This window comes from Neoarius graeffei, chromosome 7 (assembly GCF_027579695.1).
Source record: "Neoarius graeffei isolate fNeoGra1 chromosome 7, fNeoGra1.pri, whole genome shotgun sequence".
Classification (NCBI taxonomy): Eukaryota; Metazoa; Chordata; class Actinopteri; order Siluriformes; family Ariidae; genus Neoarius; species Neoarius graeffei.
Window position 1 is genome coordinate 61,115,860 of NC_083575.1, and position 21,875 is coordinate 61,137,734.

General features: G+C 44.5%; 2 protein-coding genes across 3 annotated transcripts; one reads left to right on the forward strand and one right to left on the reverse strand.

The window, feature by feature from the left end:
- Window positions 1-701: 701 nt before the first annotated feature.
- LOC132888716 (uncharacterized) lies at window positions 702-17,378 on the reverse strand. 2 transcript variants are annotated; one of them, XM_060924793.1, is made up of 5 exons: window positions 16,655-17,378; window positions 2,574-3,603; window positions 1,983-2,078; window positions 1,762-1,875; window positions 702-1,025 (listed from the first exon to the last, which is right to left on the reverse strand). In XM_060924793.1, exons 1-5 carry the CDS (start codon window positions 16,792-16,794, stop codon window positions 720-722), a joined length of 1,686 nt encoding a protein of 561 aa, XP_060780776.1. In that variant the 5' UTR covers window positions 16,795-17,378; the 3' UTR covers window positions 702-719. The 2 variants fall into 2 exon arrangements, with proteins under 2 accessions (XP_060780776.1, XP_060780775.1); XM_060924792.1 differs by having other exon boundaries at window positions 1,983-2,138.
- On the forward strand, window positions 8,164-14,705 carry LOC132888512 (uncharacterized). The gene is made up of 4 exons (XM_060924535.1): window positions 8,164-9,076; window positions 9,205-12,822; window positions 12,913-13,389; window positions 14,686-14,705. The coding sequence occupies exons 1-4, from the start codon at window positions 8,164-8,166 to the stop codon at window positions 14,703-14,705; spliced, it is 5,028 nt and encodes a 1,675-aa protein (XP_060780518.1).
- Window positions 17,379-21,875: the final 4,497 nt, after the last annotated feature.

The following is a 21,875-nucleotide window of genomic DNA, read 5'->3' on the forward strand; positions in this document are numbered from 1 at the left end:
TAGAGAGATACTGTACATACCTGCAGATGTGCATATTTTAAGCTCAATGTCTGCTTAACACAAAAAAATGTCACACATTAACGCATTTTCCAGACCCTAGGTGAAACATAAACGTAAAATAAAGCCCAATAGCAACCTCAATGCATTTCCCAAGAAAATGGCAAACGTCTGCAGGCAAACTTTACATATTCCGTTCACTTAAAAATTGCAAGACATTGCAACCAACTGAAAGAAAATGATTTTAACACATACACACTTTAATGCCTACAACACTTTGGTGGGGAAAGACTGATTTAAATATCCAGTCCAGGAAGTCCTCTGAAAATACAAGTGCAATGCCATCAAAAGTTGAACACAGGAATGCAAATAGAAAGAGAGAGGTAGAAAGGCCGCAGCTGCTGTATACATTGCTGTTTTCCCCACAATTAGAGAAAAAAAGGAAAAAAAATACATGCCTGCAGATGTGCAAGTTTTTAAGCTCAATGTCTGCTTAACAGAAAAATGTGGAGAAAAAGGTTTCTTTTGTGAACATATTTTTCTTCCTTCCAATCAGTTGTGCAAAATTCCATTGATTTATTTAGCTATAACAAAACATTTTGTATTCACGTTCAGTATTAAGTATTCAAGTTTCTTTCCGATTGCTTACACAGAAAAACAGAACTTACTGCACAATAGCGAAACTCACAAAATTGTGTTTTAGCAATTGGAAGAAAGAAGCATCACAGTTGGAGTCTTTTTAACAGGGCTTGGCATTTTTTTGACATGATGGTGCCCTCCAGCTCCATGATGATCTTCTGCAGAACCTCAAATGTATATTTGAGTTCTTTAGGGTAATCCAGATTTAAAGCATAAATGAGCCCAAACAGCGTTGCTGCTGCTAAAGCCACATTGTCCAGTTCCAGCAATACCTGCTGCCCCTCCAGGATGATCCCAATGTCAGGATGGTCGAAGATGTGGCGCTTCACGACAAAAATCCCCACCGTTGTTTCTTCCATTGCTCTCTGAATCTGACTTTCATCTTCTTCCTGCAAAGTAAGATAAAATGATATAGTGAGAATGGGAGAATGAGAACAAATCTATTAAAAACATATCCATACATTGAACTTCCATAGAGCATTCCGTTTCTATAACGGATTGGATCAGCTTTACTCCCCCCCCCCCGCCAGAAGTGAGTGCACACCCTCTCATCTTTTAATGGGACATTATAGAAATTAAATGATGTGTGTATGCTCAGCTGTATTCAGAGGACATAAAACTATAAAAACAGAATAAATATCACCGGTGCTAACATGTGAAGTGTGTATTGCATATTGTGCCAAATGTCCACAATCTCTTCCCTGTGCATGGGCAATAGTGAAATAAAGAGAGAGATATTGGTGAATTTGAAAACCACATTAGCTACCCAACTTGTGGCGTTAGGCTGGGCCCATCATAACAAAAAAGATGCCCTTTGACATATAGCCTCACTGGACCTGTGACTCTCACGCGTGTTTCCAAGACAATGCAGGTCAACTGGACAGAAATGTGGGCATCTCCAGGGGTGAATTGAAAATCAATACTTGAGTAGTTCCATCAACAAAATTCTACAGGGTCTTGGCTTTACAGGGATATCAGCCATTTGATGATGGGCTTAAGTTTGTAAACACAGGGGCCACTAAAGCGGACGCTGTGCAACTTTGCAGAAAGCCAAACATAACCCAAAATGTTAACTGACTACTTTTTTTTAGAGTCAGTCTAAAAAATGGGACAATTTACACTTACCACAAGTTCTCGAATAAGATTGCTCGGGTCCTCATTGAGGTAAATGTACAGCGCTTTCAGCAGGCACTCCCGCCCAACATCAACATCGTCAGCATCAGCATAACCATCACCATCCTAAGTAAAGAGGGATGAGGGAACAACAACATTTTATCAGACAAACCATTTACTTCACTACACACATCACTGCAATTTTCATCCCACAATAGTGAGGCTATTCTTACCTGAGTAATTGATGACAAAACTCTCTTTAGATGTGTGCCAATCTGGCCAGCTCTCTTCTTGAAAAGCTTCACAAGCTTGTCAGATAGTATGTCTAACTGCGAAAGAAATTTGGACTGTAAGGGTATTGTCGTAATCCGTTTGAATTCGGCATTGATCTGAAAACAATGAACAAAGAGGCATACTGGTATTATTGCTTGAATCCCCCTCAAACTCTAATTTCACCCCATTAATGAAATGCTCAGACACAAAGAATTGTTAGCCTCCTGTGGAATGAACAAGTCAGAAAACACTATCCAATAGTTTTGAGCATCCCATTCAAGATTTTTGAATAATGCCATGCATGTTCCACATCTCTCCCCTGAAGGTGAGCCTTCAGGGAGGCTACAGAAACATGTTTTCAAATTCATCTTGCTCAAAGGTTTTTCCAGCATCTCCCAACCAACCTTAATTTTCACAGTTATTTGTAAAGGAAATTGATACATACTAACAATGCACACAAATTGTACTAAACACAACCCATTTCCATGAACCACGTTTGCTTTAGCCAACTTCATTTCAGAATCAGTCAGTTTGCAGTTATATTGCCTTACCTCGTGTACATCAAAGAGGGCTGGCCATCTTTGCTGGACCTCATGGATCATGGGTGCATTGCAAACGACTTCTTTTCTCCGGTAAGCAAAAGTCTTCTCCATTTTCATCTTTATCTCTCTGCTATTTTTCGTCTGAACGTCGTACGTAAGTTCCACTCGAAGTTTCTCAAGGGACATATCATTTTCTCCTGTAGGGTAAGCTGGGCAGTAGTTGACTTCAGATCTCTTCGGTTTTTTAATGCCAAGAGCAGGACTTGTTTTGACTCCTGGTGTCCTCTGAACAGAGTTGATCATTACCTCTGGACATCCCAGTTTCCTCAAACGAGAATGGTACATTGCCAGTTTGTTCTTCAGGCTAATTTTCCACCCTGCATATCCAGTGAATGAGTTTTCCTCAGCTAGGCAAGGGTGCTTGGAAATGAGCGCTTTCCCAACCATGCTAAACTGCCTATCCGTGGCAGAAACACCATACTTGACTATTTCTTGAGTTAGTCCATGGAGAATGTCTGATTTAAGTTTCGGGTCTGCGTCTGCACAAAGCAAAGTACGCGTCTCCCTGTACACTGCATTTGCCTTCTGGAGTTTCAATTCAGCATCGTAAGAAAACATCGGGCAGTGGAAGGTGGAAGGCCAAAGTGACCTTGACCGAGATGGCTCAGAATCTGGGGAAGAGATTACATCCGTGTCAGCACTGCTAAGCGATGGGGATGAGGGCCCCTCAAAATCAGAAATCGTGGAGGGAGCAGCAGTGGAGATGGGGCGAGTAGTATTCATACACATGAAAGTATCTGGAACTATTCTAATTGTCCCTCTATCTTGTACTTCATTCATGGAAGTAAGGTTCATAAAGTCATTCCCAAACAGTGGGTCCATGAACTGTAGTCTGAAATTGGATGTTAAACCACACTGTCTCTTTACTTCACAAACCAGGTCCTCTATTGCTCCAGGAAGTCCACTTGGGAATGTCAATCTTTGGCACGTGTTGTCCGCCAGAACAATTTTCAGTATTGCTGGAGAACTCATGGCCAGTCTGCCAAGACAATAAAAAATATGAACAGTTAAATACGTAGAAAGACACCATCCTTGTTAATAAGGTTGGGTTGACCGGAGACAGTTGCAACACTTTTTGCATTTGGTTCTGTTACTCAAACATTTTGGATTTTTTTTTTCATACAATAACCTTACATCTATATTCTTCACAATTTGTATTTGAATGCAAGTTGGCAAATGTTGCAGTTGCCCACAGTACTGGAGACAGTTGCAACATTGGTTGGGGATGGTTGTAACACATTACAAATGCAGTGTAAATCCAGTTTTAATAAAATGATTGTTTTTAATGCATTAAGATAAGGCCCCTGTTATATACAGTATTTGCTGTTAACAGAATGGCATTGACCAGTTCGTAATGTATTACTAAAGACTCTAATGTCGTAGTAGTGTAGTACTGTTTTAAAGTCTTTTTAATGATTAGTACAGCATTCTACCTGTGGAATGGTGTGCAATATGTGGTTACGAATGTAGCTTAGTTTTATTTCAATACATCCTGAAGCGCTTATGCAATCTGTTTGCTTTTTGTCTGCAATAGGAATCCAACTAAGCATGTATAAGTATCACTATAACTTGTTTCTAGTGAAGAAAACCTGCATGTGGAAACCATCGCATTGCTACTGCCCCAGGTCTCCCCAAATTCTTAACAATCAATATTGCACATAAATTCAACTGCAATGTGAAGACTTGCAACAAAAAGATAAAGTAAAAGGGCATTTATATAACAAAACTTAAATTCAACTAACCTTTAATGAGGATATGTCTTTTTAACGCAACCATGCGACTTGATCCAACAAAGTAATCAGCCAATGGATAAGGGTCACAGAGGTCAGTGATAGTCACAAACTTTAATTCTCTTGCTGGTGACACACTCAGCTCAAAGGCTCTGTAGTGCCCATTATACCACCCACAAAGTAATTTGAGAAAGAGGAGCAGCTGTTCATTTTCAACACACATCTGAATGATTTCAGCAAACTCTGTCAATCCACTTACTGATCCATAAGTTACTATCATCCCTTTTTCATAGAGTATGCCACTGCTGCATGCCTTCTTGGCAAGGTGCACCACAGATGCACTGGGAAATTTTGCCCTAAAAGCCTGTGCCACGTCCTCCTTCAGGACACTGACTGGTACAGTGGACACATGGGGTACATCAAGGGTAGATTGACCATATGAGGGGGAATTCATGTGAAAACCAAGCATATATTGGTGTTTCGAGGCCAAAGTCAGTGGCACATTCTTAAAGCAATGTGTGTGCTTCACAACCTGCTTGAAAAAGCCATGTTTCGCTTCAAATCGAAGTGTCCAGAGTACAACTAGAGGGCCGAAATTCCTCATCAAGACAGGATAAAGCTCTACTAAATGGTGCTTTGGAAGGAGTTGAACATCAGGGAACAATGCCTTATATCTGGTCCTGTGCTCAATTATTTTGCTGTGAAGGTATGAAATTGATTCATCGTTGTGTACTGGGCCAAAAACAAGCTCAGCAATGTCTTTGAGATCCATTAATACCAGCCATGCCGGCTCATCATCTGGAACAAAGGAGCCAATCAAAAATGGCAGGAGCCGTAAAAGGCACCAATTTTCGTGAGCATTTCCACCAATACTTTTCCGACTAGAGATGTTCTGTGGCAGCACATGGGGTTTGTTTGTTTTATCTGACCACTTATAAGGGAAAGCCAAGATAGCTTGATTCAAATCATGCAGTGTAAAAAGCTTCTTTGATATCATTGACCCCAAGCAGTATGCAAGCTCGACGGGAACAATCCCTTCAAGAAGATCATGTGCAACATCTGGAGGATATCCAGAGACGACATGAAAATGAGACAGGGTTTTTGTCAAAACACACTCTCTTTTCACTCCACAGCAATGCACATTAGTCTCAAGAGCAGCTTTAACGTGAGAAGTATAACACTCTTTCGTTCTGAGGCTTAAAGCACCAGATGTCAAAGGGCTGGATTGTGTTTCACCACGTTTTGCAGTGCAAAACCGACAGAAATATTCGCCTGAAAAATTCTCAACGAAGCCTGCGATACTGTGTGCACCTAAATTATCTGCCACGACACAATGTAGTGTGCCTTTAAGACACTTGCCTAACAAAGGTACATACACGCCAAAGTCTTCCAGTACTTTCACATCTCGCAGGAGAGGTTCTAACACTTTGTCAAAACCATATGTTTTTACATCAACACTCTTGCAAAGTACTGTAAGAAATATTGATGATAATGATGAGTGGGAACCAGGTGGTAGGTTGCCTAAAACCCAATAAATTCCACAAAGCTTCTTGTGACAGATTGGGCAATGCCCTCCAGTCTGACGCTGACTAGTTACTTGCTCCTTTTTGTGGTTGGTTGAGCCGTGAGTACCAGGGACTTTTACGTTGATAAATTTGGCTCTGGGACATGACATTGGTCTCTTTCCGTCCTGCTGTTGTGCTGGGAGCAAAAACAACGCCGGCTGGTGTGTGGGTTGCTGCTGGCTGGGAACATTATCCGGGAGGTTCGGTGCTTTCAGGTAGGCATTTAATATTAGTACTGTTTGATATGTCCACTCGCTGTATTGTCTAGTGGTTCGGGAGCTGACTTTGCGACTATATCCCGCTTCTAGTCACGTCCATGTTGGAACTGCACCCTGCTGTGGATCTATTTTCACTTCAGCGCATTTAGCTACTGCATCTGTGCTTGTTGTACAACTTCTTTGTGAATTGGCGTTTCGCCCCATCGCCTGGGCCCTATTGCAGACCTGCTTGGCTGTTACTAAATCGTTGGGTTTGGAGTGGCCGAGGGGTTGGCTCATGTGGGTTTGACCGCAGTCAGTGAAAGGTAAGTCGGCTCTATTTTTGTGTTCGTCACATCAATTATTACGACACCATTGGTCACTAATTTGCCCTCACTTCTTTTAGTGTGTGGTCTTAGTGTGACGTGACCGAAACGTGGATCTATGCCGTGAGTGGGCTACTTATTTCTTCCTCCTGGTTAGCAAATCACCAATTATCTACAGTGCTAGTTCTTACTGGGTGTCTGTCTATTGCAGGCGGATTGTAATGCAGCCATGGGGGGTTGCTGTTTTGTCGCCGTAGCAATTTTGCCATTTCCGGTTCACCTGCCCATCCTACTTTGGACTGCTGATTATTTGATTTGATTGATTTTTGTTGTTTTGGTTAATTTTGTTTTGTTTATTTTATTGTTTTCTCTGGCCCTCCGTCCGGAGCTGGGGCACCAGTCTCCTGTTTGTGTATCTGTGAGGCTTTGTCACAGTATGTGTGTGTGTGTGCGTGTGTGTGTCTTACCCTAGGCACGGCACGGGAGGCTATTGTACATATCGTTCCCTGCCATCGTGAGGCTGGCTTAGCCCCCTCTCTACTGCTATACAAAGTTAAGTCACATCTGCTCCTTATGGTGTATGTAATCAGTACCATGCAGTAGAATCTGTAATACTTGCCATTGAGTGTCTTCTCTTTCTCTCTCCTCTGGGCAGGTGCGGAGGCGTCGCCATAGCACGCCGGATTTTCTCACTTTTCCATCGCGCTGTGCACTTGGGTGATTATTGTTATTTGTCTGCAGTGTTTATGATTATTTGTTTGCAGTGTTTCTTAGTTTTAGTTGAAGTGTGTTTTCTTTTATTTTCGTGTGGTTTTTCTTGGTCTTCTGCTGTCCCTTTTTACCGTGCTGCTACTGGCTAGCCTCATTCCTGTGCCACCCTTGTAAGAGTAGCACTATTGCCCCACCCCGTACCAGGGTGTTCTGTGACATTGGGGGCAGTCCCCCCTCCCGTACGTGCCGTGCCGTGTGGGTGTGCCGTGTGAATGTGGTTGGCCACATTCTCTCTGTAATTATATGCCTTAGGGTATCACACTAGGGTTAGTGCCATACTTATCATCTTGACTTCTCTTGTAGCTGGCTTTTGCACAACCACCTGCATTGTTGCACACTTGTATGTATTTTTATGATGTTGATTTGTTAGGCTACTGGATGTATTATGTGTATGGAATATTGTAGCCCTCTGATTGGTGTATGACTGACTCAAGGTGTACATATGTGAACTCGTTTCTATTCTTGAACATTGTTATTAAACTGGTTTGGCCTGATCAGTCAACCTGTATTTATTGTACACTGCTCTTAACGTTTTATACCCTGTGAAAAGAATAAATTAGCTTGATATGAACTTGAACTTGACTCCTGCCTAAGAGTGTTTTGAACCTGTGTCCTGGTATTATTAAATTGGGGGGGTAATTTTATTTTCCTAGGTGGTCCTCCCCCACCCTAGGTGGCGTAGTCGAGTAAATACTAAATTTTATCGTTAACGTGCCACTGTTACAACTGGCGTAGTCAGCAGGATTGCACTCTTAAGGCAGAAATTGAAACGAGTGTATTGAGTGCTGGTGTTACTTTAATTTGTTTTTTTTTTGTTTATCAGGAGCGGGGATCGTGGACCGGCGTGGCTCGAGGTCTGGTTTGGCAGCAGAACAGCAACTTCCCATTAGGCCAGTTGAGACTGCTTTGAGGTAGGGGGTTGGGTTGTTGGTATTGGTGGTATTGTTGAGATGGAGGAGGAAATGCAACAATTGAGAGACCGGATTGCCCAGTTGACTGCTGAAAATGAGCGCCTCAGTCAATGGCCAGCTACTGACTCGGGACAACCACAGAAGGCAGCTGCAGAGCCTACTCCAATACCTCAGGTGGGTGCAGAGCGCGTTGTAGTCATCCCTAGAGACCGTAAGTGTCCAAAATTTAATGGTAGGACAGGGCTTAAGATTGTCGAATGGATTGAAGAAGTGCAGGCTTGTATGCGGTCTAAACGGTTGCCTCTCGTTGATCAGGCTGACTTCATTTATGATCATTTAGAAGGTGAGGTGAAAGATGAGATCAAGTACCGCCCTCCTACCGAGCGAAGAGACTCTGAGAAGATTTTGGATGTTTTGCGAGAGCTTTATGGTTGTAGCCAATCCTATGTAACACTACAGCAAGCCTTTTTCTCCTGGCAACAGCAGGAGGGTGAGACGTTACAAGAATTTTCTTTAGCCCTTATGGATTTAATGGATCAGGTTCAGAGACGTGCGCCTAATGGTGTGCCCAACTCTGAAGTTCTTCTTCGTGATCAATTTATCGAACATGTTTTGGACAATAGCCTTCATCGAGAGTTGAAGCAGTTCGCTCGGCGTACACCTGAAGCAACACTCTTGGAAGCGCGTAAAGAAGCCATCAGGTGGGAACAGGAAGGACTTCCTGGTGGAGCTAGGGCGCGAAGCTTTTCCTTGCCAGCTGCTTATGGCGTACAATATGGCATGCAAGGCCGTTCCCCCATAGCCTCTTCGGCGCCCGCAGCAACCAGTGATTCCGAGTGGAAAGAACTCTTCAAAAAGCAACAGGAGCAGCTAGATTGGCTAACACAAGCAGTGGCTTCCCTACAGCAGGCACCAGTGCAGAGTCGCCCCCCACGCACTGGGCCTTTGATATGTAGGAGGTGCCAGCAACCAGGGCATTTTGCGAGAGAGTGCGATGGACCAAGAGTTCCTTTCCGGCCGCGAGCCCATTCGAGTTCTGGGCAACCCTCCAACGTGGGAGGGGCTCCCTTTTCTTCCCAGCAGTCGGGAAACTGAAACCCACTGAGCTGCCGAGCCACAGCTCAGTTGGGGTCTTTGCTGGCTCCTCCCGAGGTGAGGTCTCCACTCTCATGTCATCATGTCCAACTCTTGATGTTGTCATTGGTGGGGTGTCGGTTCCCTGCTTGTTGGACACTGGTTCAATGGTGTCCACAGTCACCGAAAGTTTCTTTTTGCGTCAATTCAAGCCTTGGGGTCAGGAGCGCCTGCAGTCTTGCCATTGGCTACAACTGAAGGCTGCCAAGGGCCTAGCTATTCCCTATATAGGCTACTTGGAATTGGATGTCGTTTTGTGCAGCAAGGTAGTACCACGGTGCGGAGTGTTGATTGTGAAGGATCTACAGGGCGGTCCACCCGGTGTCCCTGGGGTCATCGGAATGGATGTGATCAGCCGGTGCTACCAAGAACTTTTCGGCGCCCATGGTCTGGCATTGTTTCGTTCTCCGTCTGTCTCCCGGGCCCCAGGTCCTGTCATCGAGGCTTTACAGCGTTGCCACCAAGCCGCGGTTCATGTCCCATCAGTTCGATCTGGGGCTGTTCGTGTGAGGGGTCCACAGGCAGTCCGGATCGGCAGTGGGACTATGCGGTTCATGGCTAGCACCTGTTCCGAGCAGCTTTCAGGTCAGACCACGCTGTTTGAGCCATTAGAGTCGGGATTGCCGGCTGGGTTGCTGGCTTCACCCTGTTTAGTGCAGGTACATCAGGGCACCGCATTCGTACCTGTGGTGAACGTTGGGGTGACCAATGTATTGCTTTGCCCACGTGCCAACTTGGGGTCTCTCACCAGTGCCGAGATAGTCAGCCTGCCCGCTGGAGTTTCAGAGGTTCCATCTGCTTGGGTGGCGCTTTCCTCCCAAGTAGCATCAGTGGATCCTGCGGATCGGCTGGCTAACGTGGACCTGTCTGCCCTGTCAGAACAGGAGCAGGTTGAGGCTAGGAGCCTGTTGACTCGTTACCACACAGTGTTCTCCACCCATGAGGGTGACCTGGGATGTACACAGCTAGTGTTTCATAGCATTCCGTTATTGGACGAAGCCCCTGTTCGGCAGCGATACCGGCGTATTCCACCTTCAGATTATGATGCAGTCAAGGCCCATATAAATCAGCTAGTGGAGTCGCAGGTCATTCGGGAGAGTAGCAGTCCGTATGCCTCGCCCATTGTCTTGGCTAAAAAGAAAGACGGTAGCCTGCGCATGTGCGTAGATTACCGCTTGCTGAATAGCAAGACACGGAAGGACTCCTTCCCCCTACCTCGAATTGAGGAGAGCCTGGATGCCCTAGCTGGGGCCCAGTGGTTCTCCACGCTGGACCTGGCTAGTGGCTATAACCAGGTCCCGGTCTCGGAGCAGGACAGGCCCAAAACGGCATTCTGTACCCCATTTGGTCTATTCGAATGGAACAGGATGCCTTTTGGGCTTTGTAATGCTCCGGGTACCTTCCAACGCCTCATGCAGAGGATGTTTGGGGACCAGCAGTGCCAGTCCCTCCTACTTTACCTGGACGATATTATCATCTTCTCCTCTTCCGTCCAACAGCACTTGCAACGTCTGGAGACAGTGTTGGGCCGTCTTCATAATGAGGGGTTAAAGGCCAAGCTGGAAAAATGTGCTTTCTTCCGAAGACAGGTTAACTATCTTGGACATGTGATATCCCATGAAGGGGTCGCTACCGATCCAGCAAAGATCGAAGCAGTGGCAACTTGGAAGCGTCCCAGTCATGTCTCCGAATTGAGGTCTTTTCTTGGCTTTGTGGGATATTACCGCCGGTTTGTGGAGGGCTTCTCTAAACTGGCCGGCCCGCTGCACAAGTTGGTTGCTGACCTCTCCAATGGGAAAGGCAAGCGGAGGGCTAGCCAGGACTTGGGGACCGCTTGGACAGGGCAGTGCGAGGATAGCTTTGAGGCTCTGAAGGCTAGGCTGGTCTCCGCACCCATCCTGGCTTATGCCGATTTCTCCAAGCCTTTCATTTTAGAGGTTGACGCCAGCCACAGTGGCCTTGGCGCCGTTCTCTCCCAAGAACAGGATGGGGCCGTCCGTCCGGTGGCTTATGCCAGCAGAGGTCTTAGGCCCACGGAGCGTAATATGAGTAATTATAGCTCTATGAAGCTAGAATTTCTCGCACTCAAGTGGGCCATGACCGAAAAATTTAGAGAATACCTCCTGGGCCAGCAATGTGTAGTATTTACGGATAACAACCCTCTGAGCTACCTGCATTCCGCCAAGTTGGGGGCCACAGAACATCGGTGGGCTGCCCAGCTGGCTGCCTTCAATTTTGAGATTAAGTACCGGTCGGGCCGTAGCAATAAGAACGCCGATGCCCTATCCAGACAGTATATGTCTGGGGCCAGTCTGGGAGAGTATGTGTTGCCGGGCACCGTCGTACCTACTGCCTTGCAGCAACTGCCGGTGTTGCCATTGGAGTCAGTAACACAGTGCTCCATGTCCGTGTTCCCCCAACGTTCAGCTCAGGAGATTCAGTTCCTCCAAGAAGCTGACCCTGTGTTGGGGTCTTTGCTAATGTTCTGGCGGAGGGGCACTCTACCCACACCAGAGGAGAGACTGGTGGCTTCAAAGCGAGTATTGGGCTTTGTGAGGCAATGGTCTCGTCTGGTGGAACAGGAGGGTGTACTATATCGTCGAGTCTTCAGGCTGGACGGGAAGGAGGAATTTCTTCAGGTTCTTTTGCCCGCTACCCTTCAAGGGGAGGTCCTACAGCAGCTTCACCAAGATCACGGCCACCAGGGAGTGGAGCGCACAGCCGAGTTGGTGCGGCTGCGTTGTTTCTGGCCGGGTCTGTTGTCGGACATCCAGCAATGGTGCCGGGAATGTAGCCGGTGCCAGCTGGCGAAAGATTCTGGTTCTGCTTCATACAGCTTCATGGGCCACCTTCTCGCTTCCAGGCCTAACGAAATCCTGGCAATCGATTTCACCCAGCTGGAGCTAACAACGAATGGGGTGGAAAATGTACTTGTCATGACTGACGTATTTAGCAAGTACACACAAGCTGTGCCCACTCGTGACCAGCGGGCCCAAACTGTGGCCCAGGTACTGCTGCACAAGTGGTTCTATCGGTTCGGGGTGCCGAGTCGCATTCACTCCGATCAGGGCAGGTCGTTTGAGAGCGGGCTTATTCGGCAGCTTTGTGAGCTGTACGGTGTCGCGAAATCCAGGACCACCCCGTATCATCCTTCAGGTAACGGACAATGTGAGCGGTTTAACAGGACCCTCCATAACCTGCTCCGGACCATACCCACCACTCGAAAGCATGACTGGGTGTCGTGTCTTCCGCAGGTAGTGTACTGCTATAACACCACTCCTCATCCTACTACAGGAGAGTCTCCGTACTTTCTTATGTTTGGACGAGAGCCCACCCTTCCTATTGACTTCCTTCTGGGGAGGGTTCCCGAGCCAGTGCCAGGGACAGTCCAGAATTGGATTCTCGAACATCAAACTAGGCTGAGATTGGCCTTCCAAGGGGCTCGAGACCGGCTAGTGGCTGCAGCGGATCGGCGGAAGGACCGTCATGATGGTCAGGTTCAGGAGGGTCCTCTAAGGGAGGGCCAACTGGTTTACATGAGGGATCATAGCGTCAGGGGTCGATGTAAGATCCAGGATCATTGGAGCTCAGACTCGTATTAGGTACTCCGAGCACCCACGGGGAACGGAGCTGTTTATACCATCGCACCAGTAGGCAATCTCCAGAAAGCCCATAATGTCCATCGTGATCAGTTGAAACCACAGTTCCCCTTGGCTTACGCCGCACCGTTGCCCGAGGTTCCATCTTCGAGTGTTGCTGCTCCCCCTGGTGAGCAGTCACAGGGGGAGGAACAACTCGTACTCGTGATCCGTGACCCACCACCGATCGTGGTTGCATCCCCAACCCGTGGGTCCCCACCTCAAGTTGCGGACCATGACCCTTTCACTGCTGTCGCTCATCCAGTGCTTGGGTCCCCACCCCAAGCTTTGGCGTCTTCCTCTGGTGCTGTAACCGGCGATGCTGAGTTGGGAACAACCTCAGCAGCCCAGCGACGTACTTCCCGCTCCACAGCAGGACAGCACTCCAATGTGCACCACCTTCCAAGGTCGGTAATTCGGCCAAACGAACTGCTTTCTCCACCCTCGATGGCTGAAACTAGCTCCACCGCTCCAGGGGCTAACAGTCCTGTGGGTACGCCGGCTGTCGTCGGGGTGCCAACACAAGAAGGGGGGGTAGAATGTGACAGATTGGGCAATGCCCTCCAATCTGAAGCTGACTAGTTACTTGCTCCTTTTTGTGGTTGGTTGAGCCGTGAGTACCAGGGACTTTTACGTTGATAAATTTGGCTCTGGGACGTGACGTTGGTCTCTTTCCGTCCTGCTGTTGTGCTGGGAGCAAAAACAACGCCGGCTGGTGTGTGGGTTGCTGCTGGCTGGGAACATTATCCGGGAGGTTCGGTGCTTTCAGGTAGGCATTTAATATTAGTACTGTTTGATATGTCCGCTCACTGTATTGTCTAGTGGTTCGGGAGCTGACTTTGCGACTATATCCCGCTTCTAGTCACATCCATGTTGGAACTGCACCCTGCTGTGGATCTATTTTCACTTCAGCGCGTTTAGCTACTGCATCTGTGCTTGTTGTACAACTTCTTTGTGAATTGGCGTTTCGCCCCATCGCCTGGGCCCTATTGCAGACCTGCTTGGCTGTTACTAAATCGTTGGGTTTGGAGTGGCCGAGGGGTTGGCTCATGTGGGTTTGACCACAGTCAGTGAAAGGTAAGTCGGCTCTATTTTTGTGTTCGTCACATCGATTATTACGACACCATTGGTCACTAATTTGCCCTCACTTCTTTTAGTGTGTGGTCTTAGTGTGACGTGACCGAAACGTGGATCTATGCCGTGAGTGGGCTACTTATTTCTTCCTCTTGGTTAGCAAATCACCAATTATCTACAGTGCTAGTTCTTACTGGGTGTCTGTCTATTGCAGGGGGATTGTAATGCAGCCATGGGGGGTTGCTGTTTTGTCGCCGTAGCAATTTTGCCATTTCCGGTTCACCTGCCCATCCTACTTTGGACTGCTGATTATTTGATTTGATTGATTTTTGTTGTTTTGGTTAATTTTGTTTTGTTTATTTTATTGTTTTCTCTGGCCCTTCGTCCGGAGCTGGGGCACCAGTCTCCTGTTTGTGTATCTGTGAGGCTTTGTCACAGTATGTGTGTGTGTGTGTGTGTGTGTGTGTGTGTGTGTGTGTGTGTGTGTGTGTGTGTGTGTGTGCGTGTGTGGTTGTGAGTGTCTTACCCTAGGCACGGCACGGGAGGCTATTGTACATATCGTTCCCTGCCATCGTGAGGCTGGCTTAGCCCCCCTCTCTACTGCTATACAAAGTTAAGTCACATCTGCTCCTTATGGTGTATGTAATCAGTACCACGCAGTAGAATCTGTAATACTTGCCATTGAGTGTCTTCTCTTTCTCTCTCCTCTGGGCAGGTGCAGAGGCATCGCCATAGCACGCCGGACTTCAGGTGGCGGATTTTCTCACTTTTCCATCGCGCTGTGCACTTGGGTGATTATTGTTATTTGTCTGCAGTGTTTATGATTATTTGTTTGTAGTGTTTCTTAGTTTTAGTTGAAGTGTGTTTTCTTTTATTTTCGTGTGGTTTTTCTTGGTCTTCTGCTGTCCCTTTTTACCGTGCTGCTACTGGCTAGCCTCATTCCTGTGCCACCCTTGTAAGAGTAGCACTATTGCCCCACCCCGTACCAGGGTGTTCTGTGACATTGGGGGCAGTCCCCCCTCCCGTACGTGCCGTGCCGTGTGTGTGTGCCGTGTGAATGTGGTTGGCCACATTCTCTCTGTAATTATATGCCTTAGGGTATCACACTAGGGTTAGTGCCATACTTATCATCTTGACTTCTCTTGTAGCTGGCTTTTGCACAACCACCTGCATTGTTGCACACTTGTATGTATTTTTATGATGTTGATTTGTTAGGCTACTGGATGTATTATGTGTATGGAATATTGTAGCCCTCTGATTGGTGTATGACTGACTCAAGGTGTACATACGTGAACTCGTTTCTATTCTTGAACATTGTTATTAAACTGGTTTGGCCTGATCAGTCAACCTGTATTTATTGTACACTGCTCTTAACGTTTTATACCCTGTGAAAAGAATAAATGAGCTTGAACTTGATATGAACTTGAACTTGACTCCTGCCTAAGAGTGTTTTGAACCTGTGTCCTGGTATTATTAAATTGGGGGGGTAATTTTATTTTCCTAGGTGGTCCTCCCCCACCCTAGGTGGCGTAGTCGAGTAAATACTAAATTTTATCGTTAATGTGCCACTGTTACATTCTGTTTGTTTCGAGAAGTCCCCAATGGATTGCAAGTTTCAAAGTCGTCAACAAACAGGCGCAATGATAATCTCAATTCATCAGAATTCAAAAAAGCATTACTCCTGAAATATACACCATCTTCAGGGGACCTTAATTCAAACAAAGGCTTGAGCTGAGTTTCCCGCTGACCTCTATGGTTGTCAATGACTTTATCAAGTATCACCTGGCAGTTCAGTGTGTTCTGCAAAGACTTAAGAAGGGGGACATACTGAAAAGTGTGTTTTTTCTTGTGGTCTAGTGTATAAGTAACTGGTTCCACAATGCTGAATTCTTTCTTATAGTAGGTTATAGTAGGTTATCGTTGATATGTGGTACTGAGTGTGCCACCCTTTTCAATGGCTTTATGAACAGGATTAGATATCGCTGCTGTGACTATTTCAGTTACCACCGAGTCATCAACCTGTAGGTTGTGACGTTCAAATATTGTATTTAATAAGTCCTGAAAGAGTGAAGCTGATGCAGTGGTTAGTAAGAAGTGGAGGTCCTGTAAAAAATCATCAACTGCTGTACCAGGCACATGCACCAAATGTTCCAATTTCAATAAAGCTGCAGCAAGCTGCTTCTGAAGTGTATTTGGAACTTGACTGTGAGGGATTGTTTGCTCTACAGGTGGAACAATCTCTTCTACACCCTCTGCCACACCCAAATCAGATGATGTTGAGGGTACAGTAGTTCTCTTCACAATTTCAGGTCTAAAATCAGCTATGCTATGTGGATTATGGTGGCGACTCTTGTGTGACTTAAATGTGCCATAAACACTTGTTCGAAAATTACAGTCTGTGAACATGCAAGACACAACTTCATTTTTCTTCAGGTGTGTGTTGATGTGAATGAAATACTCCCTTTCGTTGGGCAAACTGCAACATTTACATATATGACAAGAGAAGGTAGTTAACTCATCTAAAGTCTGAACAACTTGTGTGCCGTGCACTCTACTTTGATGGACAATCAGAGTGTTCCATGTTTTAAAAGTACAGGGACAATCTGTATATGTGCAGGGGTAGTTTGTGGTGCAGCCAAAGTGGGGATGATGGAGTTTGTAATGGGCAAGAAGATCAGACCTACTTTGAACAGCTGACGGACATGCCTTGCACTGCCACATTTACTGTGAGAAAGAGAAAGGGATTAATATTTGGTCCAATACAGTAAATCAGCGATGGGCAACTTGCATGATAAAGAGGGCCACAATTTTTCATCACCACCATCAGAGGGCCACATGACCGCACACTTCAACTAATCAGATATGAGAGAAGTTACAAAATAATTTTAAATAAGAACAAAATATTTGTATATTCTTATGTCTGTATGTTTATTGAACCAACATACATTTATTTAATATTTTCCACACTGAAATGCATTTTTAACATAATGCTCGTCTTGTTAAACGACAAACACAAGTTTGTTTTAAAAGAAACAAAGTGCAAAGGGCTCAAATTCAATGAGGCACAAAACTAAAAACACAGCAGCCCAACATTAAGTGCAACTTAATGAGATACTTGTGGTTTTGCCTGCTGGCGCACAATAGACTGGATATCAATGTCAATCTTTGTGCATCCAATCCGCATCAAATGAAAAAGAGCATCATCCGTGAATCTGTTCCTCTCTTTTGACTTAATGTGCTTCATTGTTGAAAAGCTGCTCTCACAAATGTAAGTGCTCCCAAACATGTGTTGCCCCTTTTCCACCAAAGCAGTTCCAGGGCTGGTTCGGGGCCAGTGCTTAGTTTGGAACCGGGTTTTCTGTTTCCAATGACAAAGAACTGGCTCTGGGGCCAGAAAAACTGGTTCCAGGCTAGCACCAACTCTCTGCTGGCCCAGAGGAAAGAACCGCTTACATCAGCGGGGGGGCGGAGTTGTTAAGACCAACAACAATAACAAGACCGCGAAAGATCACCATTTTTAAGCGACGAGAAGCAGCAGCTGTACAAACGCGAAGTCATCCATTATTATTATTATTGTTGTTGTTGCTGCTTCTTCCGTGTTGTTTTTGCTTTGATATTCGCGCCAAGGTTTATGCAAACGTAGCGACGTAACTGACGTATACAGTGACGTAATGACGTATACAACGACGTACATGATGTATACAACGACGTACATGGCGTATGCAGCGACGTAATGACGTGGCTTCCTTTCGCACCGCGAGCTAAGGGAAGCGCCCTCTATCGGTCAACAGTGTAATTACAACTGTAAAAAAAAAAAGGCCGCGGTTAATTTTTTTCCCTGATAATTAATAAATGATCTACGGGCCGCACTGAGTAAGGAGGCGGGCCAGAGGCGGGCCGCATGCGGCCCGCCAGTTGCCCATCCCTGCAGTAAATGAACACAGACACACAACAAACACACAACAATATAAACACATTTCAAAATGTATTTAAGCATAACCATTAATTAAGTTTACCATTCCTTATTCTGTCCAATTAGCATTACTGTGCTGTAATAGTGCTATAATAAGCTGAGCTTTTAACCTAAGTGTGGTGTAAATCTCTAACCAACTAGCATCAAAATCCTTCAGACTTGGACATTCACAATTCTTTTCAGTGGACACGTGTGCCATTTTCATGCCTGCTTTAGCGATTTCGTTTTTATTCTTCTTTTAATGCCGTCACCGTTTTGTCCATAAATTATGTTCACCCTGTGCTAATTGAAGACAGTACAAGGACTAACTACACTACATCCCACAGAAAATGCAAAACGTGGGCTTGCCTTTTGTGCCGAGGATTAGCATAGTTAACCCTGCTAACGTTCACTAGCCTTCACTAAATTCACAACGCCCTCACTTACAATACAATCTGCACTCTGCACGCGTTTAACAGTCTTCGTACACAAACACAAAGTTGTGTAGAGCAACCTGTGCAGTTTAAGGGTTTACACTTATGTTTTTCACAAAATAAAAGCAAGTTTTCAAAGGGTTTTCAATACATTACTCTTGGTAGACAGACATGCCTCCTTGGCGCCAACAACAACTAGCTAGCTTAGAGACAGGCTACACTTTCCACGCTCTAAAGTAGCATAACAGTTTCCAGAGGATAAAATTAATTCGCTATAAAACATGTCAATAGGGTAAAATACACACCATTCGCATACGACGACGACACCACACCAAAGGCCACAATCCCGAGAGTTATATCCTTGTGCTATGTTATTAGATAGGGCAACTATCTGCTTGTAAAAAACACATGCTTGATAAAATATTCGGATAAGCCACTCAAGATTAAGAATCAAGTGCTTTTACCTTAAATTGTGGAGCAAATCTTCACATGCCACCCTGCAATGTCTTCAGAGCCAGTAATATGAAAAACGCCAATTCCGTTAACTTCATCTCAGCTACATGTGCCAGGGCGTGCACCTGCATGTTCAGTAGGCGGAGCTGAGTAAACATAACTTTTTCCTTCACCCCCAACATGACAAAAACTTATGGATTTGACATGCTCAAAGAATAAGTTAGGTCCACATGATTTTGTTTATGTCCAGAGGGAACACGAATAAATCATGTAAGGTTCATACATTAAATATATGCAAATTCTACAACCCCAATAATGCCTTTTTTTCAGTGTGAATGACAAGAAACACAAGTGAGTTTTGTCTGCTTTGTTCATAACATCCATTTGCCAGTGTACTACAGCATTTCTCAGAGATTCTTCCTGTGGCCTTTATTCTTCTGTGTAAAGGTAGGATTAAACTACTTTTTACGAGTTCTTATGTAAAGTATTTCTACACATATGTTCATATTTTCAGTTAAATGACACAAATGAGAAATAAATTAAAACAAGAATAACAAGGCTTGACTCACTAAGAAAAGGTATAAAATACTGTATATACAAAACCATATTATTGAACATTATGCCCCTTCATTGTTATTGGGTTTTTGTCTTTTTCCAGTTCAGTCTCTGATATTTTTTTTTTGAATGGTTCTTTGGCGACTGTAATTATTTTTACAGGGATTGTTTCAGTTTTTCTCTTACACAGTGCATCTTTCTCTTTCATATATTTCTTCTTCCTTTGTATTTACGACAGTTGTTGAAACAGGATTATTTTCTCGTGTTATTTGCCATTTTCACGTCATTCTCACAGTCATGTCTTAACAGTATTTATTGGTCACATAATTCATATCGCACATGAATCGATCCTGAAAGAGTTTAATAACTTATAGATTATTCCTCAGTGCTCACACGAATATCTCACATATCATTTTCTTTCATACACACTGGCTTTTTTATACTGCTGAATTGTAATATTGATCTTATTTTTGTTTGACAGTTATAAATAGATATTGCCTGATGTTATTTAGGTTTTTTGAAATTTATGTCAATTTTTTTAATGTTTTGTCAATAATAATTTGAATGGAAATGTTTTCTAATAAATGGAGTATTAGGATAATTTGCTTTTGTTATAATTATGCAGTAAATTGTAATTAATATGGGACTTGTTTAATTGTATTATTATATTATTGATTGATTACACATAATTTGTAAGTATACTGTAGCTACAGATTGGTATGAATCTGTTTCTAAATAGTTAATTTATAATATCTCCATGTAACTCTCCAGATTAGTTTCATTTCATTTTTCATTCTGTGCAATAGAATGTATTTGTTTATATATTTTTTTTCTTGCTGATCTGGAACAGCAGTTGAGAGTTCACATGCCTCCAGGCAACAGGAAATGACTTTACTTTTGTGGACCCTGACCCACATGCTGTCTCCATTTCTGTGTAAACCAGAATTGTTCTGTCATGTTGTAATGTACACTTTGCTTTCTACTCTGTTATGCACGTATTTTCTCATCTCATCTCATTATCTCTAGCCGCTTTATCCTGTTCTACAGGGTCGCAGGCAAGCTGGAGCCTATCCCAGCTGACTACGGGCGAAAGGCGGGGTACACCCTGGACAAGTTGCCAGGTCATCACAGGGCTGACACATAGACACAGACAATCATTCACACTCACATTCACACCTACAGTCGTAACACACCTAACCTGCATGTCTTTGGACTGTGGGGGAAACCGGAGCACCCGGAGGAAACCCACGCGGACACGGGGAGAACATGCAAACTCCGCACAGAAAGGCCCTCGCCGGCCACGGGGCTCGAACCCAGACCTTCTTGCTGTGAGGCGACAGCGCTAACCACTACACCCGCATGTAGTGGTTAGCTACTATACATGCCGCCCGCATGTATTTTCTATTTGGTAGTATAATAATAATAATAATAAAATCTGCAGTAATCTTCCTGAATGTATCCATGATGATAAAATGTATTGAAAACTACATTATGATTAAAATACAAACACCCTCACAAAAATCAATCATTCTCACACACACACACACACACACACACGTACACATACACATGCGTGTATTAATAGCATGTCCAGTTTGTGTGCTTTTTTCTCAACAATTAGATGAATAATATGTCCAGTTTTTTGTAGCTTCTGAGGCAGAGATATAACCGGACCAATCCGATGTGCTTGGTACGTAATATGGCCGCCAGATGGCTACACTCTGACTGGCCAATGAGCAATCCAGATCTTTGGCGAGATCAGTGGCTCTGCCTCAATTCTCTCTGACTTCACTTTGTAAAGTTGGATCGATGTCAACACACCACAGATACTACCACAGCTGAACAGAGAGAGAGAGATGCAGTCTTTCTTCCTTGATCGCGCAATATAAAATAATAAAGCACGAAGAGATTTTCAACTGCATTTCCCAGAATGCATTGCAGCTGGGAAGCACATGATTGATTGTTGCGCTTCTGGGTGCAATGGGTGATAACCACTGAGCTCTATATAAAATCTGGAGAGCTCAGAGCCTGTTCACCGCTGTAGAGGCGAGTGAAGCCATCTGGCCGCCATATTACCAGTCACATCACGTGTATTTGGCTTATATGTTTAACCGTCGTATTCGATCAAATTTGCCCCAAGAAAAGTATCACCTGACTTTTTTTCCCTTTCATTATCTCCGCTTATTTTCTTCACTTTACCCACATTCCTTACATATCTTTACAACTCTCCCCTTCACTGTTATTGTTTTTTTCCTTTTCCAGTCTAGTCACTGATCTTTTTTTAGAACAGCTCTTTTATCACTGTAAATATTTCAGCAAAGATTATTTCAGTTTTTCTCTTATACAATGTACTTTTCTCTTTCATATATTTCTTCTTCCTTTTTATTTATTTGTTTGTTTGTTTGTTATACCAACACGAAGTCTGTGCAATACTTCCTTTCTATTGAGGACAGTTGATGAAACAGGATTATTTTCTCATGTTATTTGCCATTTTCACTTCATTCTTACAGT